The 9,572-nt window shown below is 32.3% G+C and overlaps 2 protein-coding genes across 3 annotated transcripts; one reads left to right on the forward strand and one right to left on the reverse strand.

Moving 5' to 3' along the window:
- Window positions 1–5,588, reverse strand: LOC131662858 (cilia- and flagella-associated protein 65-like). The gene is made up of 18 exons (XM_058932826.1): window positions 5,432–5,588; window positions 5,141–5,360; window positions 4,803–5,065; window positions 4,438–4,732; window positions 4,161–4,382; window positions 3,891–4,095; window positions 3,325–3,576; window positions 3,001–3,220; window positions 2,543–2,905; window positions 2,390–2,469; window positions 2,047–2,326; window positions 1,789–1,986; window positions 1,528–1,716; window positions 1,195–1,448; window positions 873–1,125; window positions 570–796; window positions 323–500; window positions 1–252 (listed from the first exon to the last, which is right to left on the reverse strand). Exons 1-18 carry the CDS (start codon window positions 5,534–5,536, stop codon window positions 163–165), a joined length of 3,894 nt encoding a protein of 1,297 aa, XP_058788809.1. The 5' UTR covers window positions 5,537–5,588; the 3' UTR covers window positions 1–162.
- On the forward strand, window positions 3,090–9,572 carry LOC131675657 (uncharacterized). 2 transcript variants are annotated; one of them, XM_058954704.1, is made up of 5 exons: window positions 3,090–3,201; window positions 5,739–6,041; window positions 6,188–6,432; window positions 7,482–7,764; window positions 7,845–9,572. In XM_058954704.1, exons 2-5 carry the CDS (start codon window positions 5,945–5,947, stop codon window positions 8,339–8,341), a joined length of 1,122 nt encoding a protein of 373 aa, XP_058810687.1. In that variant the 5' UTR covers window positions 3,090–3,201; window positions 5,739–5,944; the 3' UTR covers window positions 8,342–9,572. The 2 variants fall into 2 exon arrangements, with proteins under 2 accessions (XP_058810687.1, XP_058810688.1); XM_058954705.1 differs by lacking the exon at window positions 3,090–3,201 and adding an exon at window positions 3,481–3,603.

The raw sequence follows: 9,572 nt of genomic DNA on the forward strand, positions 1-9,572 counted from the left end.
ATCGCGAGTAATATTTTTTATTAATGAGTTCATTTTTTGATATATTGGCATTTTAATAATATAATTTTTATTATAAAATAATTTTTAATGAAATCAAAATTTTTATTTATACTCTACTAAATTATTTTTGGTGTTTCTTGTAAAAAGCTCCCATGCAAATTTTCATGTATACGAAATTTGTTTGATATCAGGTGGATGCGAAAAGTGTGAAGTGTCAAATTGGAATTCTTCGTGAGTAATCATGCATATCATCTATAAATGATTTCAGCATGATCAACTATTTATCCAACATACCTTTTTCATAGTGAATGATTTGACTTACATTTCGCAATATATCACTCGTAAGCTTCTTTGAAGGAACCCAATTTAATCGTTTAGGCTGCAAATAATTTTCATTTCTATTTTCAAAATAAGTTGGCAAATTAGAATACTTTAGTTTATGCGTTTTCATTAAATATTCTTCGATCAGTTTGAAGAAGCATCGGTTATTAATGATTTCCCTATTGGAAAAATTTAGATTATATATATTTCGGTGCTGAAAAAGTGCAAAGTTCGGAAGTTTTCTTTACCACACGACATTTTCAATTATCGAAGCAGACATATGAACAATATCTGGTGGTAATTTCTTATTTGGCATGCAGTCACAATTAGTCTCTTCAATAGCCGGAGTAGATTTTAATTGTTGCTCAACGTTAACGTTTCCGTTGACATCGTAAAAATTGTGAATGTCTATCTTGAGAGTTAGAGCTTTCCAAAAGGTTGAAGGCTTTTTTATAGGATCAAAAACAGGCATTCTCTATTAATAATCAAATAAAGTTCAGTTAGAAAGCCAACTCAATTTACAAAAACTTGAAATAGAAAACTAAATTAACCGGATAACTAAGGCCTTTTTCGTTTATCATAAATTTGCCATCCATGCCTTTCAAAAGACATTCTTGTTCTCTTTGTTTCCTTTTCGCCAAATTTTTTTCAGTCACATCAACAAAATGACAATGCACATCAACCTCTAAATGACATTCGTAAGAATAAGCCCAGACTTGAATCACGAATGTTAGAATGCTTTGCGGCTGTATCAGGCCGGACGTTGGTTCTATCTTAACTTTAATGACTTTTGCTATTTCACAACTTGAAGAATATTAAGTCTTTTAAGTAAAGTCCAAGATTTTAAAACAGCAAAAAAATTTTACGACTTACGTTTTCCATTCATAGCTAAAGACATGGTAACGATGATGATTGTGTAACATAATTATTCGATTTATTTTGCTGTGCATTGATATAGGCGGTAGACTGAGATAATCGCTACTAAAATATGCAATTATATCGGACGCCTTAAAGACGTCAGATTGAGGACACGTTTCATGCTCGTTATTCCTGTTTAAAGTACACGTGCACTCGCCTTGTAGTTTTACTGTCGATTGCTTGTCGCCTAATTGTATCGGCAACATTGTCTGTTTAAATTAAAGAAATAGAAATTCATTGTAATATCGAATATAAGATGATCTTCGTGTACTGAACATGCGAACTAACTTCAAATTTGCCAAATTTATTCGGGCAGAAACCAAACAATACTGGCTTCCGTTCCCAGCCTTGAATCGTGCCTTCTGGATTCAAGCAGGTAAAAATAATTGCGTAATTCCTTTTGTTAAGATAATTAAGAGCTTTAGTTTTTATTACGTAAGAAACTTCATTCTCCGAGTTGTTATGCAAACAGATCGTCTATAAGTATGTTTTATTAAAAAATTTTAGACAGAAGCATTAGACAGAAAAAATCAAATAAAGTTGTTAAACCTGATAGCACATTGTAGGCAATTCCTTGATGTCAACAGTCTTAAAATTTAAATAAGGACTTGGCAAAATAAAAGAACATTCAAAATTTATATTTAAAGTGATGATCCTTTCATTGCCAATATGTAAATTCCAATAAACTCCCGAAGGATGCTGTGGGCAGCTTTTGATATTTATCGTTAAAATACATGTTTCACCAGCCTGAAATTGAAATGATTCAAATGATACATGTTTCGCTACATAATTATGTAAAAATCGTACCGGTAATTTCATTTGATTAGGGTAGATTTCTATCGATGGATCGTCAACGCAATTGGTGCAATGACTTTTCGAATTCCTCGTGACAATAGGTCGCGTTTTGGCTGTTGACTCATTGCAGAAGCATGTTTTCTTTTTCTTCAAATTCCATAAGATATCAGTTGGGCTCAAATTGATCAGCAAAAGTTTCACAGTCAGCGTTTCGTCTGGACCAATAGGTGGGACCTTCATATAAATCAAACTCTCCACGTTCGGTTGTGATTCTTTCAAAGCTGAATTCAAACTGTTGCATCAAGTGCGTTACAAATATGATATTTTAAAAATCTCGATTAAACATCATCCTTACCCGTCTATGCACAAAGATTTCCAAAGGGAAATCTTACTGATTCCGACGTTAGCGTCAACTCGATATAATAAATCCTTTACCTGCATAAGAAAAAACAATCAACAAGAAAATAAATATACGTGTGTAATCGCAAAAGAATGCAATCGTATGTACCTTCAGTTGCGGTAAATAACACATACAAGTTAGGCGACATAGGCTTTTAGAATCAGCTAAAGGTAATATAACATCATCTGATGCGTTTGATATCATCAAATAATCGATAGTTAACTCGTATAAGCCTACGCACTTGGGATTCAAAACAACTTTAATTCCCTCTGCTTTTCCAGGGGCAATGTTACCGTGACTCGGTAATATTTTCAAATCTTTCTCGGGACTTTCCATCATATCGAGACTTTTCAATGGACGACAGATCAATTGATAATGAATTTTAACGGGACTGAAGTTGAAAATACGAAAATCTATTTCGCAATTTTCTTTGTAGATTCTCATTCCGAGATTCAATTCTTCAGGCATGGCCTACGAACCATCAATGATTTTTCATTAAAATCTTCTGCGAAAGCATGACGATATGCCGGAATCACTGGTAGATAAGCAAAAGATTGGCGTCGTACCATAAGAGAGCCTTCTGTACAGCTAGCAGAAGTTTCTATTTGCGTAATGCAGCGTCTGTTACCGACGTTAGTAGTCGTGTGGCAAGACACGTCGAACTCGTAGAATTTCAATTGATTAGGCATAAAAGTCCAGTTGTGAAAAACTGTTTCGTTTGGATAAACGATTCCCATCATCGGTGAGATAAGCAACTCTTTCGGCAAGTCAGTAAAATATTCAAATCTAAAAATAATAATTAAATAGAGTCCAACGTCATTGTTTGCTGAGAACAAAATAGGCAATACGCACACGTTTGTTAACTTATCTTATCATCGGGATATGCCTACCTGACGAGGTGCCGGCTAAGATTGCGCACAGAAACAGCTCGCGTCTGCTTACAACCAAAATGCACCGGATCGAAAGTCACAAAGTTTTCATCGCCGAATACCAAAATCCCTTGCTCTGCGAAACCTTGCAGATCTAAATAGATTTCATTTTTTGAGTTGCCGTTCAAACGAATAGCCCATCGTTCCACGTATGCGGGGTCAGCGCATGCCTCGGGGAACAATTCCACGACGATAACTTGGTACTCCTGCTTACTGTGAGGGTAGTTATGAGTTTTTAAGGTGAGATCTTTTGCGATGTTTAATCAATTGAATTAAGTCGTTAAGATATTATTCAATTTTCTCGGATAGAAGAGTCAAGTAATTAGCAGTCTTGCTCTTTACGAAAGCCTTGCACTTGACATCACACCGCTTATCAAAAGCTAAGCAAATAATCAACAAGGATTTCGACGGTCACGAATGTCATTGCCATATAGAAAAATTTATTTGAAAGATGAAAATTAATATTCAGTAACACGCGAAAAGGAAAATCCGCCTGAAAAACAAATCATCCACAGGTAAAATCTTACCGCGTGATGAGTCCCATCATAGGCTTTATACTAAAATGAGTAGTTTTCGGTGGAATGAAGTGGAACATAAGAGGTTGCTGGCCAAAGTTTCTCATAATAAAAGTGCTGTAAACGGGCAGTGCCGGCACACAGGGTGGCATTGTCATTGTTTCCGGAATCTCGTACTGTGGTATCCAGTCATTCAAACCGTGGTCATAAGAATGTCCTGGAAATTTTTTTCGAATAAATATGAATGATCGGCATTGTTCAATATTTATTTTTCTCATTCACCCATCAATCGAATCGAGGTGAAGTCTGGGACGATTTCCGAAAGTAAATTGTCGGATATCTGAGAATTGATTGTGCAACAAGGTATTCTAAAGATTCGGGCCAATAATTCTCGGCAATAGAATTTACATTGATCCGTGGGATCGAAACGAACTTCGAAAATAACTGATTTATTTTCACTGACTTTAGCTTCTTGTGGTTGAATATTAAATATGCCTGATTTGTCTAAAATAATTCAAGGCAATTAGTTTCCAATTAGTTGATTAACTGGGTAAACAACCTTTTTCCCATAAAACAAGAACGTCAAATCTGCTATTATTAGTCAAACAAACAGTTTGTGGAGCTCTCTTCGCGAAATTATTTGGTCCGGCTTTAGCTTCTCCAAAGTCAACAAAACTCCAAGATAACGATACAGTTGGTGGCTCATCTTTAACAATGGTCGTAGTATCATTCATATAATTTATAAAGCTTCTTGCTCGATCTAATTCTGGAATTTTCTCAACGATTGAAAAAATGTTGCGTATCTCGTGCTGACTCAAATCGCACAGTCCGTAAAGTTCAAAAATAATTGGATCCTAAATAAACGAACAAACATTTAGTTGAGTGCTAAAAATAACAAATCTAGAAGTGAATTTAATATTTTACTTGGTGCAAGATAAGACAAGGCATATAATATTTGTAAATCCCATTAGCGACGGAGTGAAACGATATCTCAATTATTTTGTCCGATAATGGTTTGATAATACCACTCAATTCGTTGATTTTAAAAGGGCACTGATTAACGTCAACGTCAAACGTAAACATTGCCGGTATTTTCGCATGGTTGATAAGTTTGATACACTTTGTAGCCGAGCAATTTTTATCGGAAGTTATGATCAGTCTCGTGCAGGAACTTACGACATTCACGGCTAAAGTCATCAAAAAAACAACGTAATTCGATTTTTAAATTCAAATTTCTTTTCTTGAGGAATAAATATTTTTACCAGCAGAAGATCCACGAACGATAACTTTGTAGCAGCAATTATAAGTGTCTATGATAAAAAAATAATCGGTGTACTTGTAGCTCGGTAAAATCGGCCGATAACTAATATCACACATGTAAGATTCGCATGGCATTAACGACCAGGTATAATCAATCGCATTGAACACTTGGTCTAATGGATTACTCATGAAGTCTCGTTGAACAACGTACGTTTGTTCATTCTACAAATAAAATATAATACACTTTCAAGGGAGAAAGTCACGTGTTTTAAAGTCACAATTCCGCAATTTACGTTGCTGTTATTAACGATTTTGATTGATTTAATTTTGGTAACGCCAACTGCAACTTCGCCAAAGTCGACCTCGATGATTTTTTTATCCTTGGTAGCATCATCCATTCTGTAGTAACGAGTCTAGATGAATCAGACGTAACGGAGAAACACATAGAGATAAAATTTATAACACCGCCTTAGTCACCGTCGTCATACCTGCAATCTTATATATACCGTCCCCTTCTTTGTCACTCTCTCTCTCTCTCTCTCTTTTGTGATTGCAAAATCACGGTATACTACTACCTGTAAACTTTTATTAAAATCGTAGGTGGCGCAGCATCAGCTGTATTGTTTTGATCAGGCGTGTGAGTGTTTTTTGACTTTGACAAGACTGTTTGCGCGCTAATACCAAGAAATCAAAAAGCTGATTCACGTAAATTCCCTGTCCTTGGTGGTATCTTCTAAGCAGGTGAGGAGTGAGGAGAGGCAACTCTTTCTACCAGTCTACATGGGCTTTATGACAGTTAATTCAAAATGGCTGTGTGTTTCACTAAGAGCTTCATTTATCTACTACTTGCTTTCGGTGGTTTCGTTGCTGCACTCCAACCTTTCAAAACAAAATATATCGAATGTAAGTTGAAGTGACCGAAACAGTGCTACTTCCATTAATGAAATTAAAATTAATTTTTTATTAATTCCATTTTGGTTGTGTTAAGGCAAGTGTTGTTGGTTATGTTTATTAATTCATTTTTGTTGTCTATTGTTTTTACGCTACAGATGGCTTAGATAACGAAGCTATTTGCAATCCTGTGGCACATAATATTCAAAATGTGGATAATCTCAAAAAGAATAAAGATTCTGCCATAATAGTAAAACCATCACACACCTTTACTACATGGCTAGTTAACTACAATAAAATTTGCAGATTCAAAATAAGATCAGCCAAAGAAATGGGACTATTTGCTGTGATACAAAGGATGTCTCTTAGGCGTAACGGAACAGGATGTTTAGATTATGTTCAGGTATGTACTTGAACGATTTTCGTTTTTACAAATGTCCTATCTCCTATTTTCTTAAATAAAAACAAGATGAGTCGCCGATATCCAGCGTTGTGACTGGTTGATGCTAAAATCTTAAATAAAAACAAGATGAGTCGCCGATATCCAACGTTGTGACTGGTTGATGCTAAAAAAAGCGCGAAATTTTGAATTTTTATATACTTTAAAATATTTTTATTATATATCTAGGAATGTGAGATTTATATTCCAGCAGTAACTTCAATTTATGAATAATTAACCTAGATAATAATCTGCAAGAATGGAAATATGCCGTATTGATGAATCGTTTTGATAATATAAGACTTTAAGTTCTGAAATGATCAGTACAATTCATTAATTTTATAACCCCCTATGGTACTGAAATTAAAATGTCCTGATAAAATTTGATAGAATTAGAGAAAAAATGCATAGAATAAAATAGAGAAAAATATATTTTTATCTTTAGTAAATTGTAAATTAAGAAGTATGCAAGCAACAGAAACTAATTGTGAGAATATTAAACCCGTTAAATTAGCAGAATATTTACAGGTGTTTTTAACGAGGTAACAAAAAGCGCAAGATAGTAAACGTATTACTTATACTAATATAAGATTGGATTGATAATTATTACTGTTGAGTATGTAAAGTTTAGTATTATATAATAGTATCATAGCTCAGTAAAATTCATTAATCAAAGGTTTAATTAAGCTTTTGAATAATTTTTCCGATATATCTTAAAATAAGTAAGAGATCATTGGTTTTTATGAAAAAATGACTGTACGTCCTATTTATATTCATCAACAAATATTGATGTATATAGTCTATTTTAAAAAGCATGACTTATTTGTACCTATTACGATCTCCAAGTTGACATATAAAAGGTTCAAATAATGTAATAAATAACAGAAACACAGAAGAAAGAGCGTGTGAAGTCCACTACATGACACTGTTTTTCTTTTATTATTCTATTAGTTTTTAGTACAAGTCGTCTTTAATATTTTTAATTAATAGTATTTTTTTTTTTGAAATTCCAGTTTCAGGCTGAAAATCTTGACGAGAAGGAACCGCACATTTCAGAAAAGTATTGTGGTAAATTGTACATTTTTAAAGGTGTAGAACGATACTTTCCAAATATGAATGCAAAAGATTATGAATATGTTGCTCAAAGTATTGAAGAAGATTCTAACGAGAATTTTAAACAGAGTTTTGAAATTAGTTCTACTGCTGGAAAAATAACAACAGAAATATTCATTTCAAAACAACCAATAAAATCAGGGGAAATACTTGATTTACTGATAACATATACTCCATTTAGAGGTTTACAAAGTTTAAATATAGAAATTATAGAATACAGTTATCATAAATAAAGCAATTACTCATTAATCTTACAATTTCAGATTGCAATGCTTCAAAATCTACAGGCTTCCATTGGTTTAAACATGCACATTTCAAGAGCTTCTGTATCAATGATGAATACAATTGTGACCATTTTAGAAACTGTGTCAGTGGAATGTGTTCTGATGAAACTAAATGCACTTATCCTGATGAAACAAGAATAGTTAGTGATGAAACAGGAACAAAAGTGACTGTTAGTGCAGTGACAACAATAATTTTATGTTTCATAATATTTGTTCTATGCATATGGATATGTCGAAAACACAAAAAGCTTTGTTGGTCATCTGATTGTACAAGACCTTCATCTTCTATCAGTAGTAACAATGCTGGAATGCCAATGGAACCAAATCAACAAAGCACACCAAACCCGCCATTAGTATCTTCAGTACCTATGTTAGAAGTGGCTGTTCCAACATCTCAAGACAAAGATTTACCACCAACTTATGATTCTTTATTTCCTACTCAACAAAATACTGATACTACCACTGCCAACACATAGAACGAATTTATTTTTAAATCTTGGTTTTTCATGCTGACTTGTCTAATGTTATAATTAGATGATTTTAATTAGATTAGAAATGATTTTCATGTGACTCAATATTGCACTTTGAAGTGTAAGTGATATTTGTTCAATTTTGAATACATTACTGAGCAATTCAAAAAGAATCCAAATGTATACCAAAAAGTTAATTTGAATGTGTTGTTGTAGACATTGCCATTTCTGTTAGCAAAGCAGTTATTTCCAATTTGTTTTGTATCTATATATTTAAAAGTTAAAAAAAATCAAAATAATGCATTCATGTTTCATAACATAACTTAATGTAACAAAATTATATTATTATTATTATTTTCTTAAGAATTTTCTATTATTTTATATTTTGATACTTCAAAAAGCAATTATTGTTGAATCGTTATTAATACGCTAAGTCTGAGTCATTCTGACGGAGCCAAATTCTAATATTCTATATTTTTTACAATGATATTAAAATTAGGATTAAGGTCTATGAATGGAATATAAGTTTTGAAAAAGAAAAAAAGACAATAACAATAAGAAAGAAAATATTGTAAAAATCCGATATCTATACATCTTCTTTTCAAAGTTTTTAAAAAACTTTTATATCTTTTTTCCAATTATTTTGTATTCAGCTACAACAATTTTATGATGGAAATTTTAATATGCAAAAAGTAATTACAGAAAGATCTGATTTTTATTATATACAATGATCTTGATAACAATGTATTATGTATAGTTTCATAAATTTACTTTATAAAGTACTATACTAATTGCAAAAATCTTCCAGTAAATAACAGTAAATACTGACAGTACTCTTGATGTCCATATTTATCATAAAAATGCTTTCTCCGTCCTGTATTGTATTTTATGTATGTACCTGAATTTCATCACCATGTAAATTTTATGCTGTCTGTGTATAGACTATGATATTAAACAGCACTGTATAATAATGTCATATACTTTTTTTTTTTTTTTTATTTAGGCAAACTCAACCCTATAAAGGGTTATTTTGCAATAGAGAAAAATATACATTAGTTTTTATTTTTTTTTCAATTCAGTGTATACTTTTGTATATATTTAGAGTACTGTATAATAAATGTTTAATTAAACAATTGCAATAAGTATTTAAATGTGTTCTAATCAATTTAAAAGAAAAAGAGAAAATTCATATTTTTTGATTTTGTAATTGATATGATATTGAATAAAAATATAGTTA

This window comes from Phymastichus coffea, unplaced genomic scaffold (genome assembly GCF_024137745.1).
Source record: "Phymastichus coffea isolate CEN01 unplaced genomic scaffold, Cenicafe_Pcof_1.1 PCOF00028, whole genome shotgun sequence".
Taxonomy (NCBI): domain Eukaryota; kingdom Metazoa; phylum Arthropoda; class Insecta; order Hymenoptera; family Eulophidae; genus Phymastichus; species Phymastichus coffea.